Source organism: Mobula hypostoma, unplaced genomic scaffold, assembly GCF_963921235.1.
Source record: "Mobula hypostoma unplaced genomic scaffold, sMobHyp1.1 scaffold_139, whole genome shotgun sequence".
Classification (NCBI taxonomy): domain Eukaryota; kingdom Metazoa; phylum Chordata; class Chondrichthyes; order Myliobatiformes; family Myliobatidae; genus Mobula; species Mobula hypostoma.
This window is the reverse complement of record NW_026948194.1, coordinates 147568-166488: the sequence shown is the minus strand read 5'-3', so window position 1 is coordinate 166488 and position 18921 is coordinate 147568. Positions and strand designations below refer to the sequence as shown.

The following is an 18921-nucleotide window of genomic DNA, read 5'->3' as shown; positions in this document are numbered from 1 at the left end:
GGGCTCATCTGTGGAAATGTCTGAGCCCACGGTGGTGGCGAGCAGAGGGATTCACCACATTGGGGGGCAAACACCGGCAGACTGTTGCCCTGCAAGCGGGGCCAATGGTCCGGGTAAAGTGACAATTATTTGTGTTTTGTTGAGACTGTACCTGGGATATGGTGTAAAATCCCGCTCCCCACACTAACACGGGTTATACAGACCAAAGAACAAACTGCCGGAGGAACTCAGTGGGTCGGGCAGCATCTGTGGAGGGAAATGGACCGTCAACATTTCGGGCCGAGACCCTCCCTCTGGACTGAGAGTGGACGGGAAATAGTCAGAGAAAAGAGGTGAGGGGTGGGGATGGGGCAAGAGCTGGGGAGTGAGAGGTGGATCCAGGTGAGGGGGAGGTGGGAAGGTGGAAATAGTGACGGGGGTGGGAGGTGAGTGGTTGGGGCAACACGGGGCTGCAGAAGATAGAAATTAATTCCATAGAGGATTAACAAAGAGGTTAGAGAGTATTTGTTATAGAGAGTGCAATGAAGATTCACCAGACTGATCCCTGTAGTGGTGGGGTCATCATATTAAGAAAGATCAAATGTGATAACCCTTTCATTTGGAGAATTGAGGACTGAGAGGTGAACACATCGAAATGCACAACATCATTACCGGCTGAACCAGGGATCCCAGTCTCTGAAAAAGGGGGTGGACTGTCCGGGACTGAGATGAGGGGAAATGTCTCCACTCCGAGGGGGGTGAATGTCTGTAAATCCCCACCACAGAGGCCGGTGAAGACTCAGTGATCGTCCTCACATAAAACAGAGGCCGGCAGATGTGTGGAGACCGGAGGGATCGAGGAAATGAGGATCAGGCAGAAACATGTGGCTGAGATGGGAGAGCCCTCATCTTGATGGTTAGAGGGGCTGAATGGCCACCTCCTGCTGTTTCTCACTTGATGTTTCATGTGATCCCGTGTCCTGTTCTCGTTTTTCTGCAGATCTGCAGCATCTGCCGGTCACTGCTGTATGTGTCCGTGTAGCTTCATCTTTCGCCCGATCAGACAAGGCACAGAAATCCGGACCTGTCACGTCCTCTCGTTGTGGGTGGACAATGTTTTACTCTGCAATATTTTCAGCATGTTTCCATATAACCACATAACAATTACAGCAGGGAAACAGGCCATCTCGGCCCTTCTAGTCCGTGCCGAATGCTTACTCTCACCTCGTCCCAGGCCTTTACCCATAACCACTGGGCTGAGGCCTGGGACTAGGCCTCATTCCACCGTTTTTACCTGCTGAAGTGCAGCCAATGTTTCTGGATGTCTGACCCATTTATGTGAGAATTTAGCCTTTTGTATTTATCTGAGCTTTTCATAAATATGTACAGTTTAGTTCAGCTTCACTCCAGAATTTCCAAAGCAGCAACCCATTCAGTCAAATAGTTCCACACAATTGAAATAGTTTACAGTATTACATTTTTAAAATGTTTATGTTGTACTACTTATATAATTTAACTATTTAATATGTATATTCTTATTTTAAATCACAATGGTTAAAATCTATTGTTACGAATTAGGTTCTATTGCTGCTGCAGAGACAACGAATTACATAAGATCTGCCGGTGCTATTAAACCTGATTCTGATAATTGGTCTGGGAGACCCACCACCGGTCACCTGATCCCAGTTACGGCAGGTCGTAATGCGAGACTGAAGCCTTTTCTATTTATTTGCATTCCTCAGAAATGACAACAGTTAAGTTTCCCTCTGTGGTTCCAAACCAGAAGCTCAGTCTGTCTAATATTTCCATACAATTAAAATGCGGAATTTGTTTATTTTTATCACGTACTGAGCTACAGTGAAAATCTTGCCCGACCTACCATCCACACAGATCAATACATTACAACAGTACATTGAGCTGATATACGACAAAACAATAACTGTAACAAAGCATTATGGCTGCAGAGAAAGTGCAGAGCAGATAGACATATGGGGCAGAGTCACGTCGAGTTACATTGTGAGGTCGAGTCCATTTTATTGGACTGGAGACCATTAATTTGGCTTACAACCGCAGACAGGAAGCTGTCCATGAGCCTGGTGGTATGCGCTTTAAGGCTTTTGTATCTCTTCCCCGATGGGGGATTGGGTTTGCAGCAATAATGTCCAAAGTTGTGGGCATCTTTGAGTACACGGCCTGCTTTCCCGAGGCAGGGGAAGTGTAGGAAGAGTCCATAGAGGGGAGGCTTGTTTCTATGATGTTTCCAGATGAGACCAAAGTTCTCTGCAGTTCCTTGCAGTCATGGGCAGAGCTTTAGCCATACAAAGGCGTGAAGTATCGACAAGAAGCTCAGAGACCTCGGACTTCACCCTGCCTTGTGCAGCTGGATCCCGGACTTCCTGTCAGATGGCTGGCAGGTGGTAAGAGTGGGCTCCCTCACCTCTGTCTCTCCGACCCTCAGCACACAGGCCCCACAGGGTTGTCTCCTTGGCCCCCTCCTTTACTCTCTGTGCACCCATGACTTGTGTTGCCGCCCACAGCACCAATCTGTTAATTAAATTTGCTGACAACACTACATTGATTGGCCTAATCCCAAATAATAACTTTCAGTTGATCAAATGCTTCCTGACAAGGCTGGGTCCAAACAAACTTTTCACCCTTCTTCAGGAGATTAGTCAGAGGAAGAGCGATATCAGCAAAGTTCTTACAGAACTTACGATGATATCCAACCATTCCCAGAAACCTTCTAAGAGCCTTCGTACCAGTCTGTCACAAAAACTGTGGGTCATCTGTCTAAGAAAAATAACAAGATGGCTTGAGTTGCAAAAATAGATTGAGGTGCTTTTATTTACAAAAATAGTGGAAAAACAAAAACTTGGATGTCCACATCAAAACAAGAAAATTTTTTTTTATATATATATACAGCTTGCAATTGTCACCTGTCTAGTTAACAGCCACCCTCAGACTCAACGAAAAAGAACAACCCAAAGCCTTGGTAACCCGAGGTTTATAACTGCTAAACCAATCCCCCTAGATTAACCAAAAGCTAAATAACTCAATTAGCTTCCATTTCATACAATCTGAAACTCTACCACCAGTTTTCACAATGAACACATATACTTCATCATAGGATTCACCATTTCCCGGTTAAATAACCTAAGTAAACCCCAAAACTTTACCACAAGCTGAGTAATTAGGTAACGTAACCCTTGTCCCAGGTAAAGATGGTATCCTCCACCATCGGCACACCTGTGCAGGTTGCTGCTGCCTCTGTACAAGACAGCTCTATGCAGCAGCTCTGTTTCAGACCCAGTGACTGTGGAGGAGAGAGACGTCAGATTATCATGACATTTCGGCAAAACACTTACTGGAAAGATGAATATAAATAAATTGACCTGAGATAATAAAACTGTGACACAGTGTGTTTCTTTTTCTCATACCTGTTACTGCTGGGGATGAGTGTAAAATTGTGACTGTTGATTTATTGTGACGCGTGCACTCACCACAATAACAGAGGGAATAATGAGTGTGGATGACCCTTTGAGTGTTTTACCGAGTGTGCCATGAGACGTCTGTAATCAGTGACGGGCCTTCGTCACACAGTCTGAATAGGAACTTCAGAAATTGCCTGGATTTTGCCTGCACAGGAGCCAACTTGCCTTGACCTACAACACAGCCAAGATAGATCACAGAGGCATGGCCAAATTCACTCTTAGCTAAGTCAACTGTAAGGTTGGCCCAGGAGAGCCTGTCAAACAGCTTTTCTACTACAGAGATATGCTCTTCCCAAGTGTCACTCCCTGTGACTAAGTCATCAATATAGGCATCTGTGTGTCCTAACCCTTGAATTACAGAATCAATCATTCTCTGGAATGTTCCTGGAGCATATTTCATTCCTAATGGTGAAACATTGTATTCATACAACCCAGAAGGTGTAACAAATGCAGAAATTTCTCTACCTCAGTCTGTCAATGGAACACACCAATATCCTTTCAACAGAACAATCTTTGTAAGAAATTACCTTTTCCTAATAGCATTAATCCGACCAATCAAAGACAAAGAAATTGGTGACCATTTAGTAAACAAAAGTTTAATCTGATCAATTAAAGGTGAAAAATTAGCTTTAATAAGTCTTTATACTTTTTCGTAATTACTATCCCTAAATATATAAATGAGTCAGTAACCAATTTAAATGGTAAACATCCATAAATAGGTACCTGCTTATTTAGGGGAAATAATTCACTCTTATTAAGATTCAATTTGTAGCCAGAAAAATTACTAAATTGAGCCATCAAAGCTAGAATAGCAGGAACTGACTTCTCCGGATTAGAGATATATAATAACATTGGAGATAAGGCAAGCACATTATCCCCCACCTAGTATTTTCTTTTGTTTTGGTCCACTTATCAAAGCACCACTTCATTTTGTTTTGAGAAATCTTTTAAGTTTTGTCTCGCTAGACGACAGGCTTGGTATAGTTTATTTTTGAACTTCAAAACATAGTCTAACAAGTTAACATGTACATCCCCTCAATCCACTGTTCCTTTAACAAGGTCAAAGGTCCCCTCACTCTATGACCAAATACAAGTTCAAATGGACTAAAGCCCAGTGACTCCTGTACCGACTCTCTTAAGCCTGATTTATACTTGTGCGTCAAGTGTACGCCATAGGCACTACGTACCCTACGCCGTACCCACGCCGTACCCTACGCCGTAGGGTGACGTGCACCTCCTCTAAAAAGTAACTCATGCGTCGCGGCGACGCAGACCACAACAACTGTGATTGGTCCACTTGGTAGCATCGCATTTCCGGTTGCTTTTCTCTGCCATGTCTGTACACTGATGCGAAATAAATGGTTGGAGACAATGAACCAAATCGTCAAATCTACCTGCCGACATGAGAAAATATTTGAAATGCATTTCCTTGTCCATGTCTCTCACGAAGAAACTCAACAGTGACAGAGAAACCCCACGGCCAACTTGCGTTTTGGTGGTGAAGTGCATAGCCATGCAGACACAACTACGCATGCTCGCTACGGCGTAGGGCTACGCAAAAATTAAATCAGGCCTACGGTGTAGGATACGGCATATCCCGAACGCACAAGTATAAATCAGCCTTTATGGTGAACAAAAGCAAATGTATTCCTTCATCCCAGTCTTGTCCATTTTCAACACAGTATGTCTTAATCATTGTTTTGACGGTAGAATTAAATCTTTCTAAAGCCCCTTGTGATTTCAGATGGTACACAGACAATGTAATTTGTGTCGCTCCCAGTTCATAAATTACCTGCTGGAATAATCCAGATGTAAAATTACTTCCTTGATCAGACTGGATTTCTTTAGGCAAACCAAATAAAGTAAGAAACTTGAAACCCAAGCAAGGGTTAACACATAAGTGTTCTTCACAGGATACCCCAAATCCGATCCACTCCAATGGATCAAATGAAGTGACAACCACACATTCGATGTTCGCTGAATTAATTAACCCACCCTTGTGGGCAGAGGAAAGTTCTGAACAGTGACCCTTGGCTACTAGTTCCCTTGTTTTGAACCTTCCATTTTTCCTCCTTTATCTCCATCTGACTCTGAGTGTCTGTGTCCTCGGTTAAAACTAAACAAGCAGCGAGCGATGTAAACAAGCTGCAAGTCAGACTGATTTGCCTTAATCTCTCTCTCTCTCTCAAAATGACAGTCCACAGCAAACGAAATCTAGGGATTCATAACAACGGCCACTCCTCATTGTGAACTGACTGGTGTGCCAGTAGGTTGGATGACTGAGTGAATCCCTTCCCACTTCTAAGCAGGTGAATGGTTTCTCCCCAGTGTGAACTCGCTGATGACTCTGCAGGGTGGATGATTGAGTGAATTCCTTCCCACATTCTGAGCAGGTGAACGGCTTCTCCCCAGTGTGAACTCGCTGATGTACCATTAGGGCAGAAGAGTGAGTGAATCTCTTCTCACAGACTGAGCAGGTGAACGGCTTCTCTCCAGTGTGAACTCGCTGATGAATCTGTAGGTTGGATGACTGAGTGAATCCCTTCCCACATACTGAGCAGGTGAACGGCTTCTCCCCAGTGTGAACTCGCTGATGAATCTGTAGGTGGGATGACCGAGTGAATCTATTCCCACATACTGAGCAGGGAAATGGCTTCTCCCCAGTGTGAAGTCTCTGATGACTCTGCAGGTTGCATGACCGAGTGAATCTCCTCCCACATACTGAGCAGGTGAACGGCTTCTCCCCAGTGTGAACTCGCTGATGACTCTGTAAGTGGGATGACCGAGTGAATCTCTTCCCACAGACTGAGCAGGTGAATGGCTTCTCCCCAGTGTGAACTCGCTGATGGCTCTGTAGGTTGGATGACTGAGTGAATCCTTTCCCACAGACTGAGCAGGTGAACGGCTTCTCCCCAGTGTGAACTCGCTGATGAGTCTGTAGGTCGAATAACTCAGCGAATCCCTTCCCACATTCTGAGCAGGTGAACGGCTTCTCCCCAGTGTGAACTCGCTGATGACTCTGTAGGTGGGATGACTGAGTGAATCTCTTCCCACATTCTGAGCAGGTGAACGGCTTCTCCCCAGTGTGAACTCGCTGATGTACCAGTAGGGTGGAAGAGTAAGTGAATCTCTTCCCACAGACTGAGCAGGTGAACGGCTTCTCCCCAGTGTGAATTTGCTGGTGGCTCCGTAGGTGGGATGACTGAGTGAATCCCTTCCCACATTCTGAGCAGGTGAATGGCCACTCCCCGGTTTAAACTCACTGGTGAGCCATTAGGTCAGATGACTGAGTGAATCCTTTCCCAGAAATTCAGCAGATGACCAGCCTCTGCCCTGTGTGAACAGACTGGTGTGTCCACAGGTGAGACGACTGACTGAAACCTTTCTCACACACAGAACAGGTGAAAGGCCTTGCCCAGTGTGAACTTGCTGATGTACCTTCAATTGAGATGACCGAGTGAATCGATTCCCACTGTTTGAGCAGGTGAACGGCCTTTCTCCTGTATAAAATGACGACTGTGCCAGTCTGTCAGATGATCGAGTGGATCCCTCCCCACTGTCTGAGCAGGAAGGATGGTCGATTGAATCCCTTGCTCCACTTCTTAAATGTCTGGACAGAGACAGCAAAACTGGCGTGTTGTGTTTGAGATCCAAGGAGCTAAATTCCTTCTCGTTTTTAACCTGTAAAAAGATTTACAAAATCCATCAATGGGTTAGGACTAAATTTCAGATGAGATTACTTGAGTTGTCAAGGTTTGATCTGGTATCACACTGTTGCAATGAGGTTCAACCCAAGTTGGAGAGAGAAATCTCTTCTGACTGGTCACAGTGCTGGTATCTGGAATGGCCATCAATTCCTTGATGCTCTTCCTCTTTCTATAAGAATGGGGCACTTCTGCCATCTCCAATCTGTGACCTGGCTCAGTTTGACTCTCTCCATTGGTATTATTCCCTGTTCCTGCTGAGCAGCATGGGTGCCTGGCCCCAGCATAACTGAAACACCCTCATGCAAATAGTCTTTCTTGACGTGCATCTGGGATTTTCTTTTATGTATTATTAACTTAAAGTGCCACAGTTTTAACGCCATATAAAAAATTCCTGCTGAGATGAGTGGTTGGTCTGCACAGCCGTTAAAAGGACTCAGAGTGAATTTCTGTATTATTTCAGGTTCTTTTCGCAGTCATAGAAAATTGCAACACAGAAACAAGCCCTTTGGGCCATCTAGTTTGTGCTGGACTATTTAAACTGCCCAATCCCATACCACTACCATCCAGGTATGTATACAAACCTCTGAAATGTTGAAATTGAGCTCACATGCACCACTTGTGCTGGCTGCTCATTCCACACCCAGATGACCGTCTGTGTGCAGAAGTTTCCCTCATGTTCCCCTTAACGTTTCACCTTTCACCCTTAACCCATGGCCTCTAGTTGTAATCCCACCATCTCAGTGGTAAAAGCCAGCTTGCATTTACCGTATCTATAACCCTCATAATTGTCGTATACCTCCATCAAATCTCCACTCAATCTTCTACGTTCCAAGGAATAAAGTCCTGACCTGTTCACTCTTTCCTTATAACCCAAGTCCTCCAGACCTGGCAACATCTTTGTGTATTTTCTCTGAGCTCTTTCAACCTCTTTTACATCTTTCCAGTAGGTAGGTGACCAAAACTGTACACAACACTCCAAATTGGGCCTTACCAATGTCTTCTACAAATCAACATTACATCCATCTATTGTTGTCAGTACTTTGGTTCATGAAGGCCAACTCACTCTTGTCTGCATTAAATTACATTTTCCATTTCTCAAACCATTTTCCATCTGGTCCAGATCGCACTGCAGCCAGGACAGTCTTCCTCACTATTCACTACACCACCAACCTTGGTGTCATCCACAAATTTGCTGATCCAGTTAACCACACTATCATCCAGATCACTGATATAGATGACAAACAGTAACAGATCCAGCACTGATCCCTATGACAAACCACTGGTCACAGGCCTCCAGTCAGAGAGGCAACCATCTGCTACCACACACTGGCTTCTCCCAAAGACAGTGTCTCATCCAATTTACTATCTCATCTTGAATGCTGAGTGACTGAACCTTCTTGACCAACCTCCCATATGAGACTTTGTCAAGTGCTTTTGCTAAAGTCCATGTAGACAACATCCACTGCCTTGCTTTCATCCACTTTCCTGATAACTTCCTCGAGAGACTCTATAAGATTGGATAGACATGACCTGCTGCCTATACTTAATCAGTCCACATCGATCCAAATACTTGTATGTCCGTCTCCTGCACACATATTCCAATAACTTTCCCACTACTAATGTCGGGCTCACCAATGTATAAATTCCTAGTTTATTTTTAGAGCCTGTCTTGAACAGCGGAGCAACATTGGCTTTCCTGCAATCCGTCACCTGTCCATCACCTGTCACGAAGGATGATTTAAATATCTGTGCATGGGCCCCGACAATTTCTGCACTTGTCTGCCGCAGAGTCCCAGGGAACAACTTGTCAGGCCCTGGGGGTTTTTCCACGCTAACTTGCCTTAAGACAGCAAACACCTCCACCTCTGTAATCTGTACAGGGTCCAGGAAGTTGATGCTGCTTTCCCTCACTTCTAAAGACTCTGTGACCATCTCCTGAGTAAATACGGATGCAGAAAGTATCTCCCCCATCTATTTTGTCTCCTCATATAGATCACCATTATGACCTTCCAGAGAATTAATTTTTCCCCTTGCCATCTTTTCACACTTAACATATCTGTAGAATCCATGAGGATTCTCCTTCACCTTGTCTGCTGGGGCAACCTCATGTCTTCTTTGTCTTTCATAAGTGTTCACCTGAATTTCCTGTATTTCATATGTACCCCATTTGTTCCTATCTGCCCATACCTGGTATGAACCTCCTTTTTATTGATCTGGGAGATGAAAGCCAAAGGGGTGATGGAGCTGCATGGTGGGAGGAGGGGGTAGGGGAGGGTTAAACTAAAGTTGCAGGGGGAATGGGAGCCTGAATAACAGAACAGATAGTAGAGGTGTTGTGGAGACAGATGTTGTTCAGTCCTTAGGCAAAGTCAGGAATTAAAAACATTGAGCATGGTGCAGTGAATATGCTCAATCCTGTATATTTCAATACAGGGAGCAGCGTAGAAAAGGCGGATGTGTTTAGGGCATGGATCAACACCTGGAATTATGACACTAGGATCTGGCAACTGTGGACTGGGACAAGCTGCTTTATGGCAAAGGTGTGCTTGGTAAATGGGAGGCCTTCAAACCGAAATTTTGAAAGTACAAGGCGGGTATGTGCCTGTCAGAATAAAAAGTAAAGATAGAAACTGTAGGGAACCTTGGTTTTCAAGAGATATTGAGACCCTGGTGAAGCACAAAATAGAGTTGTAGAACAGGGACAGGCAGGTAGGTTCTTATGGAGTTTAAGAAATGCAAGAGAACACATAAGAAATAAATCAGGATGGCTAAAAGGCATGAGATTCCCCTTGCAGGAAAGATGAAGGATAATCCTCAGGGATTCTGGAGATAGATTAAGAGCAAATGGATTGCAATGCACAAAATTGGTCCTCTGGAAGACCGGAATGGCAATCCATGTGTGGAACCAAAGCAGATGGGGGAGATCTCAAATATATTTTTCATCTCATTTACTCAGGAGATGGACACAGTGTCAATGAGAGTGTGGAAAAGCGGTATTAAAATCGTGGACCCTGTACGGATTAAAGAAGAGGAGATGATTGCCATCCTGAGGCAGATTAGGGTGGATAAATCTCTGGGGCATGACAAGGTGATCCCTTGGACCCCACGGGAAGCAGTGCAGAAATCGTTGGGGCCCTAGCAGATATAACTAAATCATCCTTAGTGACAGGGGAGTTATCAGAGGATTGTAGGATAGCCAAAGTCATTTCGCTCTTCAACATAGAGCATAGAAATCTACAGCATATTCCTGGCCATTCAGCCCACAATGTTGTGCCAACCATGTAACTTACCCTAGACACTGCTGAGAATTTCCCTAGCAAATAGCCCTCTATTTTACTGAGCTCCATGTACCTATCTAAGAGGCTGTTAAAAGACCCTATTGTATCTGCCTCGACCACCGCTGCTGGCAGTGCATCCCACGCACCCACCACTCTGTGTGTAAAAAAACTTACCCCTGACATCTCCTCAGTATCTATTTCCAATCACTTTAAAACTATGCCCCTCGTGTTAGCCATTTCAACCCTAGGGAAAAACCTCTGGCGATCCACATGATCAATGCCCCTCATCATCTTATACACCTAAAACAGGCTCCAAATATAAACAAAGAAATTATACATTGCTTTGAAGATTTGTTAGAAGTATACAAAATTATGAGGGTATAGATAGGGTAAATGCAAGCAGCTTTTTCCACTGAGGTTGGGTGGGATGACAACCAGAGGTCATGGGAAAGTGGGGAAGGAGAAAATGTAATGGGAACATGTGGAAAAGCTCTTCACTGAAATGGTGGTGAGAGTGTGGAATGAGATGTCAGCACAAGTGGTGAATATGAGCTCGATTTCACAATTAAGAGAAGTTTGATAGGTACCTGGATGGTCGGGGTGTGGAGGGCGATGGTCCTGGTGAAGGTAGTTGCATTAGACAGATTAAATGTTTTTTTACCATTGCCTAGATGGGTCAAATACCCTGTTTCCGTACCGAACTACTCCATATTTTTATGACAGACAAGCTGGACAAACTTGTTTGGAAGGGAAAAGGTAGGAGTGACAACGAAGCAGCAATGGCTGGAGTTTCTGGGAGCAATTCGGGAGCTGAGTGATCGATACATCCCAAAGAAGTGGAAGCATTGGAAAGGCAGGAGGACACAACCGTGGCTGGAATGAGAAGCCAAAGCCAACATAAAAGCAAAAGAAAGGGCAAACAAAAGAGCAAAAACTATTGGGAAGCTTTTAGAAACCAACAGAAGACGATTAAAAAAAAAAGTCAGATGAGCTCAGGGGGTGGAATTATGATATTGTAGTCATTAATGAGTCTTGGTAGCACCCAATGAGGCATTTAGAGTAACAAAATAACCGGGGCCTAAATATCTCTTGAAAACCAAGGTACAATATGATAATTCCCTGTCCTGAGCTCATCTGGCTTTCCTACGATGCCTCTTGCATTGTGATATACACAGCTCAGCACATTCATCGCACCATGATCAACCATTTGATCGCTGACTCTGTCTGAGGTCTGAACAACATCTGACTAGTGTCAAGAAAACAACTTCTCGCTCATTGTCACAAAAACAAAGGAGCTGATTGTGGACAACAGGAGGAATGGAGACAGGCTAACCCCTATTGACATCAATGGATCTGGGGTTGAGAGGGTGAACAGCTTTAAGTTCCTCAGCATAAACATCACCGAGGATCTCACATGGTCTGTACATACTGGCTGTGTTGTGAAAAGAGCACAACAGCACCTCTTTCACCTCAGATGGTTGAAGAAGTTCGGGATGGAGCCCAAAATCCTAAGAACATTCTACAGGGACACAATTGAGAGCATCCTGACTGGCTGCATCACTGCCTGGTATGGGAACTGTACTTCCCTTAATCACAGGAACCTGCAGAGAGTGGTGTGGACAGCCCAGCGCATCTGTAGATGTGAACTTCCCACTATTCACGACATTTACAGAGACAGGTGTGTACAAACTATTTATTATAAATAACTTAAATTACACATTGCACATTGGACAGAGAGGTAATAAATCTCCTCATGTATATGAAGGATGTATGTAATAAAGTCAATTCAATTCAATTCACCCTCCCCACTATCTGTTCTGTCAGTCTGGCTCCCATTCCCCCACAACTTATTTTAACCACATCACCCCTCCTCCCACAGTAGCACTAGCGAGCCTCACCACTGGGATATTAGTCCCCTCTTGTTCTGTTCCCCTCACTAACGAATCCCCTCTCACCCCTTTGACTTTCCTCTGTCAGTAATCCCCCCAACAGTTTCTAAAGTGGACCCACCTGTTGTTGTGTGGGACGGACACAAGATTACTCTGCGATGGCCATTTAACCTCATTCCCCTTCCTGACTCTCACCCAGTTTCCCGTGTCCCGCACCTTGGGTGTAACTCACCTCTCTTCATGTCATATCTATCCCAACAACCCCACCCCACCCCCAACTCCTGGATGATCCGGAATTCATCCATTTCAAGTTCCAACTCCGTAAAGTGCAGAGATACAAGCTGCAGCTGGATGCATATCTTGTAGGTGAGGGCATCGGGGACACTGGAGGTCTCCCCACGTTCCCACCAATGTCCCCTCTAATTTGTAATGACCAGTGTACACATAAAGCTTGTATTGTGCATTTTTTTACCCAGTGACAACATGGGCAGAGTGAACTTTAAATAGAGAGGTATTCATTTTAACAGCTAGCAAATCACTGTCAATAAGAACTGTGATGTCCTCTGGGTTTGATCAAGTTCATCTGCACTCTCACACAACCTAAGTTGCAGGCCTGTAGCGGGTAATGAAGGATTTTCTCTCCACAGCTGTTCCACACCGTCCATATGTGATTTGCTTGCTAAATGACGCTTAAAAAGGTCAGATTTCCAACTATCACTCCACTTCTTCCCACTTGCAAATTCTCCAGCAACTTTTGCATCACCACAATACACACAGGTAACACTAGTTTCTGTATTGTACATAAATATTTCCCCTGAACCCTCCCCCAGGTGACTGATGGTGGTGAACTCAGTGATGGCAATGCCAATGAATATGAAGGGAAGGGCAGTAGTCTGTCTCATTGGAGTCTGACACATTTGTGATGTGAAAGCTACTTGTTGCCCAGGGCAAAGGTGTTTGATATCATTATGTACCCAGAGAGAGTGGGACAAAACATATTCAGTCCAGAACAAGAGGAGGTAGAACAAGCAACAGACACAAAATGCTGGAGGAACTCAGCAGGCCAGGCAGCATCTATGGAAAAGAGTACTAATGCTGAGTTCCTCCAGCAATTTGTGTGTGTTGCTTGGATTTCCAGCATCTGCAGATTTTCTCTTGTTTGTGACTGGAGGCAGAACAAAGGTGATTTTCTCAACAGCTGATGTAAAAGATTTTGTTCCCTTTCTCCGAGTTCCCGATCCTTGCATTTAGACAGCTGGAGCTCAGCTCTGTCTGAGAGATCCATCGGTTCCCATTCCCTCATCAGCCGGAAGCTCCCCGGGGCCCGTGTACGGATGGTGGGGCTGAGAGAGAGGGAAGAGAGCAGGACTGTCCCGGGATTGCGGGTCACGGTGTCCGGAGTCACAGCAATTGTCCCGAAGTCGGTGTTGACAAATAATCGCCCGCAAATTTCCTCTTACCTGTACTGATCCTCCCGAGGCCCTCTGTATACTGTGCGCATGCGTGAATTCGAACGTCATCAACCCAGACGCCTGCGCATTTGATCGGCGCTTCAGCGACAGCGAAACTTCAGACGCAGGGGTTTATGGGTAATCACGGTGCCATTAACAGTTTCTGCAAACACCGGTTTCATGTCCATATCTCAGTTTTTTTGTGTGTATAGAAAATTCAGCGGCTGTTTTAACGCAGAAAGTGGCTCCCATAAACAATTTACTCAATATCAACGTGTATCTAATGCCAAAGTACAATCCTCTTACAAATACAGATATGAAACACGAGATTCTGCAGTTGCTGGAAATACAGAGACGCACAGACACAAGATGCTGGAGGAACTCTGCAGTTCAGGCAGCAGCTAAGCAGAGGAGTATACAGTCTAGGCATGCTGAAAGGGGCTCGGCCTAAATGTTGTCTATTTATTCTCTCCACATTTGCTGCCTGATCTGTTGATTTCCACCAGTAATTTGCAAAAAATAACCATTTTTTTTTCGATGAAGCTGTTTCCAAATGTTTCTGATCTTTCATTTGTTGCCACATCATGCTGGTCTCATTCCTCTTCCTCCTCGTAAACTCCAGACCCCATCTCTCTCTTGAGCCCCAGAGCCCTGACTCAGGCTGGCAACCCTTTGGTTTCTGACTCTGCAGATTCAAAGCTTCACTCGCCAGTCTGCTGCCAAACTTTAGAGGTGCATTGCAACAACCCAGCTGTCTGAAGCACAGTCCTTTGAAATGAGTGAAAATGACCCAAACATTCAAAACAGCAGGGAAGAAGGAGTTTAACCAACTTCGTCCTGAGCCCTGGGGAAAATCAAAAACAAAGTGAACTCATCATCTTATGCAGACTGGAGAAAATCATGCAGGAAATTCATGCAGGTGTATAGGATGATTAGAGGCATTGGTCGTGTGGATAGTCAGAGGCTTTTTCCCAGGGCTGAAACGGCCAACATGAGGAGGCATAGGGTTAAGGTGATTGGAAGGAGGTACAGAGGAGATGTCAGAGCTAAGTTTTTTTTAAACAAAGAGTGGTGTGTGTGTGGAATGCACTGCCAGCGACGTGGTAGAGGCGGATAAAATTGGGTCTTTTAAGAGACTCTTAGATAGCTACATGGAGATTAGGAAAATGCAGGGCTATACTGTAGGGTAATTCGCGGCAGTTTCTGGAGTAAGTTACCCACAACCTCGGGCCAAATTGTCTGTAATGTGCTGTAGATTTCTATGATTTCTATGAATTTTATGAAATTCAAGGGAAGTCTCCTATCCCACGCAGTGGTGACTGGCTGCAACCTGTCATCACAGGGAGGGTGAGAGGGGAACGGCAAAGATCATATACATATGGAACAGAAACATGGGCAGGGATCAGACGGGCTGAGTGGCCTCTCTAGTGTACGTTGTGAGTGTGGTAGAGACTGTAAGTACACAGGATATGATACAGAACTGATTTATCTTTCAAAGATCCACAATATTAAACATGAATCTAGTTTAAGGCTAACATCAGCAGAACAGATTCCTCCAATGCTCAGTGACCAGGGTTCAGTCCTGGGTGCGATGAGCAGCCGCAAGAACTGCAGAATCTGTCAGTAACAATCCCTCATGAACCTGCAGCTGCCTGCAGTCACCGTGATTTAACACAGAGCGGATTTGACCTTCCTCCCTGATGTGAAGTTGCTGGTGTTGCAGCAGCTGGGATGATTGAGTAAAACTCTTTACTCACTCCGGACAGAAATGTGGTCTCTATTTATTGTGAACTCACCGGAGCATCACAAGGTGGGTTAACTGAATGAATCTCTTCGCACACACGGAGCAGGTGAACGGCCGCTTCCCAGTGAGAAGCTGTTGGTGTATCTGGGATGTCCCACTGAATCCCTTCCAAAATGAGAGCCGGTGAATGACGTCACACTGCTATAACGTCATGGCAATGTATCCAATCAGATCACGGACATGGACACGTGACCGGGCTCTCCTTGTAGCGAGTGGGGCGCTGTCTTCTCCAGCATCTCCGTCTCCACATTCAAGGATCGGCGGCATTCAAGCGCTGGTGAACTGACAGATACAGCGGGACTAACGTGCTGTTGTGTTTGAGATTCCCATACACAAATCCTTTGCCATTTCTGCCCTGTTAATAGTTTACAAAGCACGTCAGTGGGTGAAGGACAACATTTCAACTCAGATAATTTTAGTCACCATGGTGCCTTCTGATAAAAACACTGTCACAGATCAAAACAATTTGGAGGAACAAGACTTCATTTTCTAACTGGCCACAGTTCCGGGATCAGGCACAATATCAAACTCTCTGCTTTCCGCTCTGTATCAAAATGGATCATTCCTCCCCTTCATCAGTCTGTGACTTGGCTCAGTTTGTCTGTCTCCTTCGCATTCTGAGCATGCGTCACACACCCACTGAGATCACATTTTATTTACACGGCTGCGACTAGAGGCTTTCCGATTATTATGTCCCTCCTGGCATCTGACGGTGGTAAACTCAGAGTCAGCAATGGTAGGAGTAGGTTATTAGGGTTTTTCGTTGGAGATCCATAAACTGCTGGTATTGTGTGGTTGGTTGAGTGGGTCGTTTTCAGACTGGAAGAAGGGAGCGTTTGGAGTGTCCCAGAGATCAGTCCCTGACCACAGTTGTTCACAGTTTAATGGCCTGGCGGATGGTGTTGTGACCCGAATGGAGACAAACACCACGCTGCCCACTCCACCAACAACACGGCACAGCCGGACACATAACAGGGGACTTTACATCTCACAACACTGGATTCAGTGATGAAACCCGGGATTAATGTTGTTGTCCCACTGAAATCATCAGAAACGTCCATTCAGGTGTTTTTAAATACCAGCGCTCCCCCACAGGTGACGTCACACAGGCGCACCCACGCGCCTGACGTCACACATGGGCTCCCCACACCGGGATCTGCCCTCACGTGCGCGGTGTGTTACGTCACCCGCGCGCTGGAGAGCTCGAGCTTGTTCGGTTTAACGGCTGGGCTACTAATCACGTGACCAGTCCCTCCCCACCGTTGTCAACAGAGGATTCAGGAGCTGCGCTATTCGCATTGGTGCGAAGCGATGTCAATCACTGGTTACAACCAATAGCAGAGGCGGACAAGCCGAGAGGGCGTTATCCCCACTGAGGTCATCGCCCGCCCCGATCTCACTTCACCGTGAAAGCGGAGCAAATCCCAAAGTAAATGTCCGCTTTCTGATTTATTTCCATTTCCCTCCGAGGGAACAAAATCTTTTACATCAGCTGCTGAGAAAATCACCTTTGTTCTACAGCACAAAACAGGCTCTTCGGCCCACAAAGCTGTGCCGAACATGTCCCTACCTTAGAACTACCTAGGCTTACCCATAGCCCTCTACTTTTCTAAGCTCCATGTACCCATCCAGGAGTCTCTTAAAATACATTATTGTTTCCGCCTCCTTCACTGCCGCCGGCAGCCCATTTCACACACCCACCACTCTCTGCATGAATAACTTATCCCTGACATCTCCTCTGTATTTACTTCCAAGCACCTTAAACCTATGCCCTCTCGTGCTAGCCATTTCAGCCCTGGGAAAAAGCCTCAGACTATTCACATGATCAATGCCTCTCATTATCTCGTACACCTCTATCAGGTCACCTCTCATCCTCCGTCACTACAAGGAAAAAAGGACGAGTTCACTCAACCTATTCTCATAATGCAGGCTCCCCTGTCGAGGCACAGTCCTTGTAAATCACCTCTGCACCCTATCTATGGCCCACCTGTTGTTGTGGGGGATGGACACAAGAGTACTCTGCGATGGCTATTTAACCTCATTCCCCTTCCAGACTCTCACCAGTTTCCTGCATCCTGCACCTTGGGTGTAACTCACCTCTCTTTATCTCACCCCCTCTGACTCCTGGGTGATACAGAATTCATCCATTTAAAGCCCCAACTCCTTAAAGTGGCGACACAACATGTGCACACTGAATTTTATATAAATAGGTACTCATTTTAACAGCTAGCAAATCACTGTCAGTAATAATTTTGATCTGCAGTCTCACACAATGTATGTAACAGGTCTGTAGCAGGTAATGAAGGATTTTCTCACTGGAGCATTTGCACACTGTCCATATCTGATTTGCTTGCTAAATGATGCTATAAAAAGTCAGATTTTCAAATATCACTCCACTTCTTCCCACTTGCAAATTCTCCAGCAACTTTTGCATCACCACAATACACACAGGTGACACCAGTTTCTGTTTTGTACACAAATATTTCCCCTGAACCCTCCCCCAGGTGACTGACGGTGGTGAACTCAGTGATGGCAATGCCAATGAATATGAAGGGAAGGGCAGTAGTCTGTCTCATTGGAGTCTGGCACATTTGTGATGTGAAAGCTACTTGTTGCCCTGGACAAAGGTGTTTGATATCATTATGTACCCAGAGAGAGTGGGACAAAACAAATTCTCACAGGTAGAAAAGTCCAGAACAAGAGGGGGTAGAACAAGCAACAGACACAAAATGCTGGAGGAACTCAGCAGGCCAGGCAGCATCTATGGAAAAGAGTACTAATGCTGAGTTCCTCCAGCAATTTGTGTGTGTTGCTTGGATTTCCAGCATCTGCAGATTTTCTCTTGTTTGTGACTGGAGGCAGAACAAAGGTGATTTTCTCAACAGCTGATGTAAAAGATTTTGTTCCCTTTCTCCGAGTTCCCGATCCTTGCATTTAGACAGCTGGAGCTCAGCTCTGTCTGAGAGATCCATCGGTTCCCATTCCCTCATCAGCCGGAAGCTCCCCGGGGCCCGTGTACGGATGGTGGGGCTGAGAGAGAGGGAAGAGAGCAGGACTGTCCCGGGATTGCGGGTCACGGAGTCCGGAGCTCACAGCAACTACCCGAAGTCGGTGTTGAAAACGCCCGCCCGGTGAGACCCCCAACCCGGAGATCCCTTCTTACCTCAACCGATCATCCGGGGCCTTTTGTGCACCGCGCGCTGGTGAGCTCGAGCTTGGTCGGTTTAACGGCTGGGCTACTAATCACGTGACCGGCCCCTCCCCCACCGCCGTCAACAGAGGAGTCACGCGCTGCGCTATTCCCATTGGTAGAAAGCGATGT

General features: G+C 45.7%; 1 protein-coding gene and 1 long non-coding RNA gene across 2 annotated transcripts; both read right to left on the bottom strand.

The window, feature by feature from the left end:
- Positions 1–983: 983 nt before the first annotated feature.
- LOC134341777 (zinc finger protein 235-like) lies at positions 984–6723 on the bottom strand (the record flags this gene model as incomplete). The annotated part of the gene is made up of 1 exon (XM_063039699.1): positions 984–6723. A coding segment is annotated over one exon (1068 nt), but the record flags the coding sequence as incomplete, so codon positions are not given.
- A 6756-nt stretch (positions 6724–13479) lies between these two features.
- LOC134341775 (uncharacterized) lies at positions 13480–18886 on the bottom strand. The gene is made up of 3 exons (XR_010016856.1): positions 18763–18886; positions 15592–15954; positions 13480–14639 (listed from the first exon to the last, which is right to left on the bottom strand). It is a non-coding gene; the product is annotated as an uncharacterized LOC134341775 (long non-coding RNA).
- Positions 18887–18921: the final 35 nt, after the last annotated feature.